Here is a 17,226-nt window from a genome sequence, read left to right as displayed (position 1 = left end):
CAGTTTTTGGTTTTAATCGGGTTGGAAGATATGTTTTCAACCAATCTTTTGGCTAATCCAACCTAATTTGGTAGTGTTTTGACCCAATCTATATTTCTACTAGGGCAAACCAATACAAATTAGTCACATTAGCTAAGTTACTTTTTAAGTATTATCACAACTTTCAAAAGTCTAAGGTTGGTCATGACACTAGTAATAGTAACTGCACACTGAAAAGCAATACTAGTTAACATTAATGCTACAACTATAACCAGTGGCTTGCTCATATTTTGATCATTACATTGTTTAATCTAACCAAAATAGGTTTAACCAACTAGATTGGTTGTTTTTCCAACAATCTATCTTTAGAATATATCCTGTTTAAATGTCTGTAGAAGTGTCAAGGTAGAGAGGCTTCGAACATCATAAATTTAGGCTCCTCCCCTAAATTAATCACCCCTCGACACGTGGTTCAGGGAAACGCCCCCTCCATTACTTGACACATGCCTCGAAGCACCGGCTCATCTCATAAAATCGCTACATAAAACAGTGCTGTGGCCCACATGACTTATTTAGCGACCAATCAGACCCTCTTATTTTAGAGTCTTAGACAAGAGCAGCCCTCATGGAGCTTTGATACATACCAAGTGCTGTATATTGGCCTTAAAATATATTAAACAGGCAAACAATCATGTGAACAGTGAGCAAAACTGCCACAACTACATTGAGGGACATGACGGATGAATAGCAGAGAGCTCAGACCAAAGTAACAAAGGCTGCCATCAGTAACACACTATGCCGAAGAGGACTTACATCCTGCAGTGCCAGGTGTGTCCCCTTGCTTGAGGCCAATACATGTTCAGGCCCGTCTAAAGATTGCCATAAAGCATATGGATGATCCAGAAGAGGAGTTGGAGAGTATCATTTGGTCAGACGAAGCCAAAATTTATCTATTTTGGCACAAACTCAACCATTGATGTTTAGAGGCAGAAGAATACTGAGCTGCATCCAAAGAACCCTATTGTAAAGCATGGAGGTGAAAACATCATGCTTTGGGGCTGGTTTACTGCAAAGTGATAAGACGTCTGATCAATGTTAAAGGAAGAATGAACAGGGTGATATATATCGTGAGATTTCATAAGTCAAAATACCCTTCCGTCAGTGAGAGAACTAAAGCTGGAACATGGCTGGGTCTTACAGCATAACACTGATCCAAAATGCACCACTTGGGCTACGTAAAACGCATTTTAAGGTCCTGGGGCGGCCTAACCAGTTTCCAGTTTGCCCAGCAACAGCCCCCAAAACACAACTGCTCTAGGGTTGACACCAGCTACAGTATGAGCAAACCTGTTAAAGACTTAGAGGAAATGTTTAAACTTTACCATTGCAAACAAAGGTTATAGTACTTGGTATTAAGTTTAACTTTTGTTATAGACCTAATAAGTATTTTATACCATCAATGTACAAATTCTGTAAAAAATCTTACATTGTGATTTCCTGGATTTTTTCCCCTCATTTTTTTCTCATAAGTTGCTAACTAAATGCTTTTCTGCTCCACTTTACATATTAAATTAAGCTAATATGTAGATCAAAAGTTAGCAATGCAGTGTTGTTTTAAGATTCTGACAAATAGACATTGGTTCCTTGTTTTCTTTACTTCGCATTTTGCTTTAAAGGTAAACGAAAAACACTAAACCAACCGAATTGAGAACGAGGAAAACAGTTTTATATTATCACTATTGTAGTATTTTCCTAAAATAAACTTCCGTTACCTTTAGTTAGAGTGAAAATGTTTTTTCAGTGGCTCCCATGTACATTCAAACTGAGTGTATTAAAACACTCCTATCACAGCCTAGTGTAAATGCTTATTAAGCAGACTGTTTTATCTGTCTAATTAACCTCTGAATAGTCCACTTTTAACATCCACAACAAAGCATCGTAGCTCTATTCCATATTTCCCTCAGATGAGAGAGCTCTTAACCTTAAAACTAAAAATGACCACAGATGGTTACCTAACAAACGTAATTTTAGCCACTTTTATCTAGAATCAGTCTTAGATCTTTCATTTTGTGTTTACCACAACAGACCAATGTCCTGTACGTCCGGCATCCCAGGCCAAATCTCCTCCAACCATGCTGTAGAGAGCTTTTGCAACTACAGTAAACTCTTCCATGGTAATAGACTGACGTTCCCTTGCCTACGTAGAGTATATGGAAACTGGATTCAGTAGACACAGCACAGACATGTTAAAAGTGGGGAAGTAACAAAATTTACACCGGATGCCAGTAGATAAATGGTTGCTCTGGTCCTGAAAGGCTCAGGTGACACAGTGAAGAGCACAAAAGGTGGATTATCCTCCAGAGTCCTGACTCTACTGACTTTTCATCTGCCTACTTCCTCCCAGTAGGGAACAGTACTGGATGTAACTTCCTGCTAGTCCATAAACAAACAATGCAATCAATTTAAGTCAGGCTAAAAATCCTCTTGTGCCACTTAAAGAGGTCAAGAGGTATATACCAATCATAATTCTTACCTGCACCACTGTCAAATTTATGGCCACTCTTTTGGGCTGTAATACATGGGAAACTAGCAGTTGCGCAACGTAATCTAAATCTAACCTTTTTTCTCATCATACTTTCAGACTGCCACATCCCATGAGGTAAGGGTAAAAAAAAAAAACAGGAAAATAAATTCCATATTTAGAAAAAAATGTTTAGATCGAAAAGTGTTAACAGCCTTGTTTGGGGGTGTAGGCCTAAAAGCTGCAGTGATGGAACAAAAATGATCGATAAGTATCAGATTCACTGAATGAAAATGTGTCTATTGCAACACCTCATCATGGTGTATGCAACACCAACATGGGTCTGGTAATGGCAAACTGTAGATGGTCTGTGTAGCATTCCTTCGACATGATGCAACAGCAAGAAAATACACTTCTCAGCACAATTACATAAACAGTACACACATTCATACAGTATAAACACAACCACAGGAATCTGTCCATCAGCAGTGAAGCAAAAACAAACCCCACATCGCCCACAACACTTAGAGGCTGGTTGTAATGCTAGTTTGGGAAACTACCTCTACTTAAAGATGTTGTACATGTGTTTCATTTGGGATGTGAGATCAGTCCTGCTTGTCCAACTAGCATATTTTGGACATACAGACGTCAGCTTCAAAGACTGAGAGGAAATGCCGTGCCCTTCCTGTCACTCCCAGTCGGACCCGAATGACGTGGTCTTAATGCGATTAAAAGATTACGCATTCAAAAAAGGAAGAAACAGTATGAGCTAAGGCACATGAAAGCAAAAAAAAGAACGACCCACACGACAAACAGTGAACCAACTTACTGTATTTAAGTTTTTGGTTCACATCATTTCCATGTCCTTAAATCTTTCTGGACAATGGGCTTTTTATACAAGCTGGGAGTAAATTTAACTCAGGGATTCCCCAGCTGTTTCAGACAATTAAGCCCTGCTCTATCGGTCAATGTTTAACCATCTATCTGTTGATTTCACATACTGTCTTACCAGCTTCTGTTTTCCTAACCAAAGGGACTATACTTTAGTGAACAGTGTATTATAAACTAACAATGTACGTGATATAACACCATGAAGTAGTGCATAAGTGGAGGAAACAAATGCAGCTTTAATAAATGTTATCATTATTAAAAGGCAAATAACAGTAATATTTAAAGTCAATAATATGAAAAAGTCACCTAAGCAGAAACAGAAACAATCTATGAGTGATTTATTATAAAAGTATATATAGCTTTGAGGCAGAAGGTTTTTGGAAAACATTAGTGCTGCATCATAAAGAACAGGACAAAGACATAAATGGTTAAACTAGTTTGATTACATTTTTATCTAAGATAAACCAGCTGATTGCATCGAATCATTAACTTGCAGGACCCACTCCTCCTGGATGAGTTTCTGGCGACAATGTTTCCTTGCATTTTGTCCTTGACTCTACAGCAATCCCTCAAACTGAGCATGCATGCAATGACCGTGCAGGGGAAAAACCCATTTTTTTTACATTAAGCAACCTCCTGCAGAATTAGGCTCAGTGTGAGCAGCCTTCCGTCAAAGTCAACTGGGGTTGAAAAAGTTAGAAAGCCTTGGTTTTGGCTTTGGTGGGCTACTCCATAAAGCTTGGAACACGAAACAAAAAAAGTCCAGTGGATTGTTTTTTAACTATTTTGGAATTAATATGACCTGAACTACTGAGAATCTCCACAAGCAAAGATCTTAATATATTGGAGAATCTACGTGGCAGGACAAGAAAATGGTTGTTTGCAAATAACATTTTAGTGACAATTGAGTTTAGGCCATGCTGGAAAGAATGGGAAGAAATGTTGGTCGCTAGATTTGGAAAGCTGTATTGGCATTTCATATAAAACCCAAATATATTACTTTAAAAGTTTTTCATTGTACTATAAAACAATAAAGAAAGTTCAAGGACTTTGAACGTTTCTTGTGAGGTGCTGTAAGACAGCTTTTATCTTCTATCCTTAGGTTAGAATTTTTTTAACAGAGTCCTGTGAAGTTACAAAAGTTTTGTTATCTCTGTGTAAATAAAAACAACTTGTGGGTGGAAAGTACTTGTATCACAACTCTCAACATAGACATGACCTTATTTGACTTCCTAACCCTCGGCTTTCTGCACTTCCTCACGTATCAGCGTAAAAACTTTATGCCACTGTTCTTCTCCATGCCGTTCTTTGCCTCTGTTTCTCCTCTGTGTATCACACTGCAGTCGCTTTGCAACTTCTTGCTGCAGTTCCCTGGCCACAAAGCCGCACTCCAATCCTGCTGTTTCCACTGGGGCACTGCACAAAAGCAGAGCTTGGCTCCATCCCAACAATTGGGGCCCACATACCTCCCAATCTCTAGATTAAATAGCACCAGCCTCTGAAGTCCTTCCAGGGGCTAATGGCTTTTGTTGCTGGGAATAATCCACACATCCTCTCCCACATCCTGGGGATCTGCTGGCCTGTTGTGAACCCTGCCTTTGCCCTCTTAATTTCCCTCTCTCATCTTCATCTTAATCTTGCCTTCAATTTCGGCTGACCTCCCAGTCTTCCCATGGCACAACCCTGCAGTTTAATACACTGGCATCCAGAACTGAGCCACCAGCGTTGAAGGGAGGACACACTTGAGCTAACATCGGACTCAGGACCGTGAACAGTTTCATAGGGAGTCAGTGCAGGTGCTGTATTAAGCTTAATGAAGGTCCCTAGTCATCTGTAGCAAATATGAGCCGACTGAGCTAAAGAAAGAAGGAGAACTGCCTCCTACTGAAAGGAAAACATCCGTCAGACAGCAGCCTCTGTGTCAGCACTTGAGGGCCATTCAAAGCAAATACAGCAGAGAGGCAGATTTTTTTGCAACACTGGGGAAAGATTTACTTGGATCAAAGAAAACACTGTACTTTGGTAAAAAAAACGATGCCCAGACTGCAACCGAGTTCGCCCTCTGTCGTTTAAAATATCTCTGATAAATAGTTTTTTTCACAATGACGTCAGACATTTGTGCAGAACACTTATTCTGGTATGAGCTTATATCCTGTCTGGGGCACTTGTTCTCAAGGGAAGCCAATGAAGGAAAAAAAGACAGTCTGTAGCTGCAGAGCACAGGCATATGTTTAATGGTCAGCATAATGACACTGCTTTATCAGTAACATTTAAAATATAGAGGCCAGGCATCAAAGGCAAATATTTAGAATAAATTTTTAAATGAGCTTAAATAATGCTTTAGTTACATGCACAAGGAGGCTAAAGCTGAAGAGAGAATCATTTGGGGAAGAAAAGACAAATTCCAGATCATTTGTTCTTATAAGTGTATATTTTTCAATGGAGGAAAAATCTTATATCATCTTTCAGATTTGTTTTTACAAATAAAATTGTAAACCGGCTACTCTGATACTCCTAAATATAATGCAGAGTAAAAATATGAGATATGAAATTTAGCTAATTACTGGACAGAGCCAAGCGGTGTATAAATTAATCTCAGTATGAATAAAGCTTCTCTACAAAAGTTTCAGGTTAAAAACATTAGCATGCAAACATCATCTTGAAGTCCAAGGAAACCAGTGAAACACTATCACATAGAACAGCACCATCAGTGCAGGAGCCAAGAGGTGAACAGTAACACTGCATGAGCCATTGAGATCCACGGCCTGGGTATGAGAACATCTCTACAAGAATTTAACTATTCAAGCATTGAAGAGATCTAAAGACAATTAAATAACACCATACCAGCTCACTCCTATTGCAAAAACATCATATTGAAAAAAAAAATGAGGACAAAATTGCATCTGAAAAAAACTTGATAAAAACTCTAAAAATGTGATTTAAATGTACATATTAGCCATGGTGCAAAATGACCAAATCTTCAAGCACTAGTTTTGTAAGCCTCATGATGCTTCCTGTGCTTTTCTTAAGAGGAAAAAGTGAAGCTGACAGAAATGATGGGCATTCCTAGAGGAAGATCTTATAGCACTAAGCTGTAAATCTGTGTCTGTTCATAACATATTTATGAGTAAAACTCCAACTGAGAAGCTGCAGCAATACCTGAAATAATTTTCTATTTAATTAAGCTAGAGATTTTTTTAATAAAAACTAGAAATGTGGCAGAAATTATGAGTCAGTGGGGCGGAATCAAGATAAAAGCCACACAATAAAATTTTTGATAGTAATAGATTTGTGATTATGTGTAATTTTAAACGCAACTTTGTGTTGGTAAATAACATAGGATCCCAATTAAATACAATGAAGGTTATGAGGCATCTAGGTAGAATGTAGCTAAAGATCTATGGGAGATAAATCATAGATTAATGAGTAGAAAGAAGAATATCTGTGAAGAATAGGTTCAGTAGAAGCTGAAAACAATTAAACAATTTTACTGACTTTTTGACTTAGTATTTTTCTGCCTGCGATTTAATGTAATGCTAACAGCTATTGTCAATGAAGCACTGCAACATTCACTGATTATCAAACTGAAAAAGGGAAACAACTATTAATTCTCTCAGTAAACACGGAGTCAACACAACAGAGGTCCCAATTTAGAAGCATTAACATTTTAAAGAAACGGTGGTAAAGATGTGTGACAGATGGAAAGGTGAGGAAAGATGAAGAAAGTAATTTAGCAAAGAGGATATCCACTGAGCAGAGTGAGACAGAGGAAAAATGGGTTTGAAATGTAAGTGTCCCAATAATCATATGTTTCTAAGGAATTTTAGCTGAAAACTCAACAGAAGGTTTACAAACAATAGCTGGGAGTGTTTCTGGTTTGCAAAAGAAAGTTTACCTTCTATAAAAAACAAATATTTCAGAACCTCTTTTCAAAGAACAGCATAACTGTATAAAATTATCTTAAAGAAAGAGCCACGCCAGAATAAAAGATCAATATTTCAGCAACAGATAAAATAACCGTGTGCACTCTGAAAGGTTGAACTTAATGCATTCAATCCCCTAATAATTACCTCCATAAATCCCAGATGAAGAGCATTTTTAGTAACTTTTAGTTCAACAAACTCAGACAGCAACTTAGCCGTTAGGGTTCACTCTTAACGCTTTTATCAGAGCTGTTTACGAATGCAGAAGGTAGCAGCTTTTAGCATAAAAAAAAGCCATTAAGTCCCACTGTAAACAAACCACTAAGCACTATTTTGCAAAGCTTTTTGTTAATAGCTTTGTAAACATTCTGTAGCACTGAGCAGTCTCGATTCAAATTTATCCCTCAGGAATCAATGAAGGTCAAAAACGAGAATGATATTGGACTTGGGATTAAGTTCATTAGTTGACAACAAGCACAAATTATACTCCAGTCTGATAAAGTTAGTTTGTATCTGCATAATGAATAAAAAACAAAACATATTAAAGCCTTAGCATTGAAGTTATTCTGTTCTTAAACATACAGCACAAAAAAATTATATCCACATTAATCAGGTTTAAAACTTTTAGTAGAATTGTAATTTTCTATAATATCACGATCAGTAACCCAGTTACAATCCTGAAGGAACACAGTTGGCAAATTCAGCAGGCTCAGTAGTTCGGTTTTGAAAACCTTTTCTGTAATGAGCTCTGCCTCTTTCTCTTTCCACAAAGATCTTTACAACAATATAAAGATTGGTTTCTTAGATTGTATATTGGACTACCTCACTTGCTGCCCACAGTATGTGGGGGCACAGGGCTGTGTCTCAGGTAGGTTGGTTTGCAGTACGGGGGTCCCACAGGGAACAGTGCTGGCACTGTTCCTCTTCACCCTCTACACTGCACACTTCTCCATAAACTCCCCACGCTCCCACCTCCAGAAGTTCTGTGAGGATTCTGCGATAGTTGGCCTCATCATAGGTGACGATGACTCAGAGTACAGACGGTAGACCCAGAACTTTGTAGACTGGTGTCAGGAAAACCCCCTCCTGATTAATGCAGGGAAAACCAAGAAGCTAGTGGTGGACTTTCGCAGAAGCAGATCCACCCCACTGACACCGGTGAACATTCAGGGGATGGACACTGAGAAATTGGACTCTTATAAGTAAATTGCTTGGATTGGATTGAGGCTCTATATAAGAAAGGTCGGAGCAGACTGACCTTTCTTACCTGACCCTGTTGTGGCATCAGCTATCTTCTCTGGAGCTGTCTGTTGGAGCAGTGGCTTATCTGTAGCTGAGAGAAAGTGGCTCGATAAGCTGATCAGGAAAGCCAGCTCTGTGATTGGATGACCTCTGGACTCAGTGCACGAGGTGGGAAACAAAAGGATCCTAACTAAATTAAAATCTCTGTTCGATAATGTCTACCACCCCATGCATGAATCAGACGCTGAACTGGAGAGCTTCTTCAGAGACAGACTGCTGCACCCTAAATGTACCAGGGAGCGTCATCACAAATCCTTCCTCTCAGCAGCTGTAAGATTCTATAACTACCACTGTTCTCAAAAACCTCAATAAGTTGCTACATGCTGATGCCGATGTTTGCACAGATTCTGTCTTAGTCACTTAAATAACATGCTGCTGTCATGTTTGTTGTTGTTTTTTTTTTCTTGCACATCTCTGGTGTTACTGCTATTTTCACATATCCACTACTGTAAAAATGTCCACACTGTATATTGATTATTTATTCTTCAGGTGACTGCACAGTATTTATATTAGTAAAAACATTGTACAGTACAGGATTCTATTTTTTTTTTATATTTTTCTTCTGATTGGCTAAACAGTCTCTTTGCGTTATTTGTAAATAAGAAAAAAAAGGAAAACAAGCAACAATAACAACAAATGTTTATACAGTACTTTTATTTCTTTAACAAATGTTTGGGCCTGTAACAAGTTTTTGTTTCTTGATTTCAATGTTTTATGGAGTATTTCATTGTATAATAACTAGAAAAATAAAGGTTTCTACTTCACGGATTTCGCCTATCGCGGGTTCTTTTTGAAACGTGACCCCCGTGATAAACAAGGGTTCACTGTAATGCTTTTGCTGCTTTAACACTACAATTTCCCCATTGTCAGGAAAATAAAGGGATTTTCTATTCTCTATACTAATCAGAATACTTAGTGAACCTTTAGGAATCTAAATATTTCCTCCTGGCTTCAGAGTGTGTAATTTCATGTGTAGACACATTGGAGGTTAGAAGTTTTTATTCCCTCTTCAGTGACATAGATTTCATATTAATTCGGGCTTTTAATGATACAGTTTGACCCCTTCTTGACTGAAGCGAATTAGGTAAAATTTGAATGAATCATTTCAGCTGGATATCTGACCCCTCCACTTGGCAGAGATAGTTGACTTCATTAAAACCTTTAAGAGCATATTTGATGCTCCTGAAACCTGTCAAGTAAAGTGTGTTCAGCTGTGTCTGATGCCTCTGCTGCTACTGTGTTCCATGGCAGAGTGGCTTTGCTATGTTTGCTGTGATCAGTAGGTAAAAAGTAGTTTTTACCTACTGATTATGTGGAAAACGTCCACCTCAAAACATTGTCTGTGCAGACAGTTAATCAAGATTATGATCCTGCCTTAAAATATTATTTCGTTGTCGGAGCAGCACAGACCGCCACATACTGGTGGTGCGCTTTTACTGGGAATCCCCAGCAACGTGGGGACTGGAAGTATATGTTGGCTTTTTTCATGTATGTGTTATAAACTGAAGGCACCAGAAATAATAAAAGCCAACATATTTTGCCAGAAGGTTTCAATATTTTAAGTTAATTTAGGAATTAATAAATAGTTTCAGTGGAGTGATCATAGCGATCTGCATCAGTAGTGCTGTGTCATACTCCTCAGATGCTCGAAGCTCACGAGGCTCTGCTTCGGCATTACATTGTTTATGTCAACTGCAAAAGAAAATCTTCTCAACAAACTTATGGGAGATCTTTCTATAGCTGATGAATTCAAAATATAACATCGGTAAAAACAAGATGCAAGCCAGCCAGCAGGTAAGCCAGCCAGCAGGTAAGCCAGCAAGCAAGCAAGCAAGCAAGCAAGAAAGAAAGCAAGAAAGAAAGAAAGAAAGAAGGAAAGAAAGAAAGAAAGAAAGAAAGAAAGAAAGAAAGAAAGAAAGAAAGAAAGAAAGAAAGAAAGAAAGAAAGAAAGAAAGAAAGAAAGAAAGAAAGAAAGAAAGAAAGAAAGAAAGAAAGAAAGAAAAAGAAAAAAACTAAGAAAGAAGCAAACTAACAAAAGAAAGAAGAGAGAGGAAAAGGCAGAGAGAAAATTTTTTTGTTTTTTGCATACTTATCCCGGACTTGAAAAAACTGAAGGTCTAGCTATACAATAAAGCTTAGATATACCAACATTTTTACAGCTCTTGTTATACTTTTGCTTTCCCTTTTCTCCAGTCAAAAACAGAAAAAGAATACCTGGCCATCCCCAGGCTGGAGAACCCTGCTGGGACAATAAGGACATCAAGGCGGGGAAACGGATGCACCCCTAATATAGCATGGGCTGCAGCCAAACATCGGGGCAGCAGCTTGAGGACTCCCATCTACAAAGGATACAAAATTAGGTTAAGTAAAACAAGAAGAAAAAGAAATAATAAAATAAAACTAATTCAATAACTAATCAACACATTTTATACACATAAGTGATCCATCTAACACTTAATTGCTATGCTTAGCTCTTTTTTCAGAATATACTTAGACTTCTTAAGAACATTATTGCAAGTTTACTCTACTGAAATGAGTACATTCTACAACACAAAGATTCCAATTAATGTTTAAATGACAAGATGAAAGTATAAAACCAATAGCAGTTTGATATAAACATTAATAATGATAATTGTTGCAAATCTTTAAAAGCCTAATTAGTAAGTCTCAGAGCCTAGTTGTCAGAACCCCACCTGGGCCTTCTGGAGCAGGCATACAGGGCTAAATACACGGTGTGGAACCACCCGCTGGGACCAAGCCGACCGTTCAGTAAACCGACAAGGGTAGTCACCATGGGAACAAGAGATGCTGTCATCCACCATCCCTGAATAATCAGTCAAAGATAGTTCCTCATCCCCAAGAGAAGAACGACAGCATAAAGAATCTGCAGTGGTGGCCTCACCTCTGCTGGAATAGATAAAAAATAAAATAAAAAAAATTTCAATTTAAAAATTATAATAATTTACTTTATTTTCTTATTTTAGTAAAATAGTAATAGTAAGTAGTGTAAACTAATTCTGAAGTGATGAGACCCCCGTGGCACAGTGTGGAGTTTCTATTCAAAATAGAAAAGGAAGCAAATGCATCAGAGAAAAAACATAAAAAACTTTTAAATTTAATCAATTTCAATTCACTCAATTCAATGCAATTTAATCAGGACAAAATTGACATTTTTTTATAAAATATAAAATGTATAAAATGCTGGTTGGGCCTTTACCATCTCAAGCCAAAAGTATTAGGAGCCATTGTGGGAGGTCCAAAGAGCCATCTGTGGTTCAATAGCTCCAGAGAGCAGACCCCTGATCTACACCCTTACATTGTCGTTGTATGTTTGGTGTGGCTGCCAAAGTCTCAAGTTTCTTTCAGCCTAGAACAGGACCTCTTCATTGTTCTCCTATATTTAACTCCATCAATCTCCTCATCAACCCAGGCCAGATTCTTTGTTCTTATTGAAGACAAGCTTCCCCACAGAATAATTCATCTGCCACCATATTTTTCCCGACACACACACATTTTTATCTCACTATATGTAGTGAGGACCATGTGTAGACTCCCATTAACTTTAATTGTTTTCAGTCATTTTCAACCCTTTTTATGACCTAACTCTTGCAATAACCCTTAACCTAACCATTGCCAGTGCATACCTAACCCTAAGCCCTTAATTCAACTCAAGACTTGGCATTAAATCGAATCGTTAGTAAAATGGGTCATGATAACCGGGAAAATGTTCTCACTTTACAAAAATCCTCCGCAATTGGACAGTGATATCATCAAAATGATTCTGATTCTGATACCCTGACAGGAGCGTTCTGTATGGCTTGCTGTAAAAAAAGGCCAAGAAGTTTAACGCCGGTCTTATCCGAACAGGCCCTTACTACTGCATTTTTACTGTGCCACTTACATGGGTTGTGGTGCCTTGTAAACAGGATTTCTTGCGTAGTTGTATCGATTTTGTTTTTTATACTTTAATAAAGGCTTCTTAGGGCTTCTTAGCGCTCTTTCTTTCTTTTTTTTTTTTTTTTTTTTATAGGCATCATTTGAGAAGAACAATGACTGACAGTAGTCTTGTCAACTTATTTTGCCAAATCAGTTGTGGATCAGGTCCTCTAGAGCTGATTCTATGATTAATGTTTTCCTTGTGGGGCCTGCTGGTGTCATGGTAGTTGTGCCATGCAGCTAGTCCATCCCTGGCTGATGGGCTGCTCAATTAAGCTCTTACACTCCCACAGTGTGTTTTTCCCACTGCAAAGCCTCACTATAGGACTGGTATGTTCCCTTGTCTTCATGCCTAAGCTCTAGCACTTTATGGGACAACAGCACTGATACTAAGATTAAAATTACACAGAAATAACTATTACTAACTATTATGACTTCAGGAGGCAAATGATTGGACTGGATTATATTCAGCAATTTCTCATAATTACCTGTACTGTGCCCTTATGGACCATTTTGGGTTGGTCTGTTGGATAAAATCCAAACAGAATGTATTAAGCTTTGTGGTGGTAAATTGACAAAATGCGGAAAGTTTTATGGGTATGAATACTTTTGCAAGAAGCTGTAAATTATACAGCTTGTCATAAAGTCAAACCGCAAATATGTCAAAATATTTCAGTGTTGACGTGCAATCTGATCCAATATCCAGCACTTACTCCATCCTCGTCCTCAGAAACTTTCCATAAGTGCCGAGCAACAGCCAAGTTTCCTTCCAGCCATTCAGTGAGTATAAAGATATCCCTTGTAGAGTAGCTGGAGAGTCACAGAGCTATGGCTACATTTTTACTGAAGGAAAAACCATGAATAGAGGGGGAGGATTACTGGAAACCACTGGCAGACCTGCCAGCCAGCAGAGAGGGAAACACTGGCCCAACCCTGCCCAACAGGAACTGGGCCCGTCTATTGCCCCAACCTATACTTTATTTCCTGTACTGCTATTAAAAATTATGATGGCTATAGATGTTTCTTTCCAAAGATAATTTCCCCTCGCCAGCAAATGCAACAAACTGCAGTGCTAGCTTTAAACAATCTCACATAAAAAGTCAATTATGTACTGAAAACTATCCATCACTTTAACTTCAATTGAGTCACGTATGGTCTGGGGGAGAGGAAAGTTTAAACAAGAAATGTTGAAGGGCCAGACTTGGGTTAACAGCAGTCTTGAGTAGAGGAGGTCCTACAACAAAAAAAGAAGTCAGTGAAGTCATTAAATTACCTGCCAGGCTGAAGTGGAGAGCCCCTCTCTATTTGGGGAAGTCCTGACACAGGTTCAGCATTGGGGCTGCAGCAGTCTGCCCCATATTCCACCTCTTTTTCTGGGGCTGAAGGACTTTCTGCAGGGACCTCACACCAGTGTCCCACAGCCAAAGTAAAAGTGGATGCAGGCATGGGCATTGTCACATAATAGTTCCAGAGAAGGAAATCTAAAGTAGGTACAAATAATGAAAATGTCAAAGGGTAAAAAGTAACTTTTTATACATAAATGCAAATAAAGAATTAATTTATAATTTTAAGAAACATCCTTAGGTAATAGAAGTGTTAGATAAATTACTTTCATTAGACTCTGTTTGCAATCATCTACAATCATTCCGATAATTAATAACATGCATTCAGAGTAAATGGACCAAAAGTTTGCTTTGTTATAACTTAAAAAAATGGACTGCTCTTTTAAAAAAATATATATTTTTTTGTCATGGGTATTACGTGCCGCTTTAAAATTTTGGATCGTAATGTGGTGATGGATTTATTATATCCTTTTCTTAAAAAAAAAAAAAAACAGCCAGTAAAATGAAATGTGAGTTATTATGCTTTTAAAAATAGTTTTATCAACTTCTTTGAGAACAAAAATCAAACTGGCATTAAAATTGACTTTGATTGTGTCCCTTATCTCCAATATTGTCAGAGATAAGAAAACAATAATTTATTTTTTCAGTAATTAAACCCACAGAGCTCTCTCCTCCTTGTCGGGGAGAAATGATTCTTAACACAATGCCATTGTGAAGGCTAAAAAAAAAAAAAAAAACATATGCAAACAGAATATTCAGAGGTATCAGACAAAGGGTTCTTTGCTGCAACTTCACACTGAACCAAAAATGTAAGCTTCAAGTGACTTTACTGTTTTACTAGACACTCCTTTAGGAAAGGTAAGGAAATAAACAAAACCCATTACTTTCAGTAATGACCCAAAACTGAATGCATGACCATTAATGTCCATCCGTAGACAAAAGAAACCTGCAAGTGTTGGAAATTCACCTAAAGACATAAAACATTAAAATGAAAGGATCTCCCAGATTAGTGAAACTAGTTAAATAACACAAGCCAGCATGTTCCAAAGGAATGGGCATATAAAGAGACCTGCTAAAGTATTCTAACCCTTTAATGCAATAGCCAACGTGATGGTATGGTCTGTGAAGCTGGATCAGATTGGATGGAAATCATTGTTCAATATCAAGTACCTACCCTTTCCACAGATTCTACATTTGAGTTAGGACAGCACTTCAGTTGGGCATTTAATTAAAACAAATTTGCTTTGATTAAAACTATCCCCTTGTTCCTTTGGCAAGCGATTATATATTGTAGGGTGACCAAACGTCCGTATTTCCCGGGACATATCCGTATTTCACGTCCTGTCCCGGGCGTCCCGGGTTTTTTTTAGAAAGTGAGGAAATGTCCTGATTTTTTAAATTACCTTAATTGGACCATTAAATTTACAGGCACTAGGGCACTGCGCACGACACTGCGTGTTACATAATCCCTGAGTCGCGTCAGTGCGGTCAGCCCTGTTCTTAATCAGAATATAGATAGCGTGGCTGTCAGTACGCCAACAACATGCAAAAGTGCAAATGTATGTTTACCGACGATTTACAAAAGAGTTTCCCCGCTTTCAGCCCGGGTTGAGACACATTGGATGCCTTGTGCACAGTGTGCAAAGCAGGCACATATGTCTCGGTGTCCAATGGAGGTGCAAGGAATCTGAAAAGCCACCTGGACACCGAAAGTAAAGATAGTCTATTGATATGTTTGTTCGTTTTTGGTACATTTTGAGTTATTTTTGCTACACAAGGGGTGTTTTTTGTTAATAAGCTCATTTGTTAATTTATTTTTTCCAATAGCCTACAGAACAGACATTATTTCGTTCATTACTGAGGCTGAGTATCATGTGTTATTGGGAGTTGAGAGTTATTGTTAACTTTTATTGTTAAGTGAGGGATGTTTAGATGAGACATTATTTCTTTCATTGTGCTATTCATTCATTACAGGAATTGTTAAGCATTTTTAATAAATACATTTTGAATAAAATTATCATTTGTTATTGGAGTTATTGCTGTTGACTTTTACTGAAAAGCATTTTTAATAAATCAACTGTATCAACTGTAGATATAGACATCTCTATGCATGGGAACAGAGATCCCATGCATAGATCCCCCCCCCCCCCCAATATATTGACCAACTACAACTCTCTATAGGCTAGATTTCCAATATTAGGCTCCTGCTGGTCTTCTTAAACAGTCATTTAAAAAAAATTAAAAAACAAAACACTGCACTTTGTTTTCATAGTTTGAAGTAACTTTGCTTCCCATCCTGGAAGATTCAATTCAAAATGTCTGGAGTAGGATTTGAGTTCCAAGCTTGTAGAGTGGCACAAACAAAAGTCTTGTTATGGCTTAGAAAACATGCAAATTGAACTGAAAAAAACAGGTCCACCCCTTAGTAATTGGGAGTCGTTGAGGTCGTTGTTGGCCTGCAAGACCTGACACTGGACCATGCCTCTGAAAAGGGAGCCGTTAGGGTCGTTGTTGGTCTGGCTGACCAGGCGAGATGTTTATGTTCCCTGTATGGTGATGGGGGTTGAGATGATGAGATGTATTGTAGGTTTTTGAGAGCTGGAACCTGAGACCACCCAATTCGTTTAAAGTTGTTTTTTCTCTCTCAACATCAATTGCTTCCTTCAAACAACATTAGGCTCCACTTTGGTCTCACCTAGCCTGCAAACTTGTTTACCTCCACCAAGGAGGTTATTTTTTTCCTTAGAGTTTGTGTGTGTTAAGGATAACTTGAACAGTTATGGACGGACTATAATTACATCAGAGGTGTCCCTCATGCCAAGGAACAATTCATTTAAATTTGGTAATGATCCAGATCATGTGCATGTTTTAACTATAGGTTTAAGTGGCAATTTGAGGCAGAGTTTGCTGCTTGGTGGAGGTCTGCGCAGGAGTGCTTTTCTAGTCTCATATGGTTTATTACAAAATTTGAAGGAAACTTCTCATGGCTTTCTTTCAAAAATGGCATGTTTTCTTGCGATTCTTTCACAAATACCAAAGGTTTGACATGCACAACTAAGAGCTGGGAGGAGTTCTGCTACCTGAGCAGTGGACATCGGCATCTACTTTCTAACATACCTCTGAAGCTTTCCCTAAATAGCTGTATTTTTGCTGGGATTGAATTACATACATAATGACTCTGTTTACAAGACACATCCTTTCAAATCATTTTTCTTTCTCTTCACAATTTGGACGCACTTTCTATATGAAACTCGATCCCCTGAAAATACACTAAAGTTTGCAGTTGTAGTTTTTTGAAGGCCAGACATGTTCAGGGTTATGAATGCATGAG

General features: G+C 38.1%; 1 protein-coding gene across 6 annotated transcripts in view; it reads right to left on the bottom strand.

Annotated features, from left to right (window-relative positions):
- The window catches only part of LOC119781105 (aminopeptidase O (putative)), a 140,401-nt gene that overhangs the window by 119,875 nt on the left and 3,300 nt on the right, over nucleotides 1-17,226 (bottom strand). For 3 of the 6 annotated variants that reach the window (XM_038281474.1, XM_038281475.1, XM_038281479.1), the window contains exons 4-6: nucleotides 13,826-14,033; nucleotides 11,310-11,523; nucleotides 10,831-10,955 (exon numbers count right to left, since the gene is read on the bottom strand). In XM_038281474.1, coding sequence (XP_038137402.1) covers nucleotides 10,831-10,955; nucleotides 11,310-11,523; nucleotides 13,826-14,033 — 547 coding nt within the window. The remainder of the gene's footprint in view (nucleotides 1-10,830; nucleotides 10,956-11,309; nucleotides 11,524-13,825; nucleotides 14,034-17,226) is intronic. The other 3 variants (XM_038281477.1, XM_038281476.1, XM_038281478.1) reach the window with 3 other exon arrangements.

This window comes from Cyprinodon tularosa, unplaced genomic scaffold, assembly GCF_016077235.1.
Source record: "Cyprinodon tularosa strain WSP-4 unplaced genomic scaffold, ASM1607723v1 ctg171, whole genome shotgun sequence".
Lineage (NCBI taxonomy): Eukaryota > Metazoa > Chordata > Actinopteri > Cyprinodontiformes > Cyprinodontidae > Cyprinodon > Cyprinodon tularosa.
Note: the sequence above shows the minus strand (reverse complement) of the source record. Positions and strands in the feature narration are given on the sequence as shown.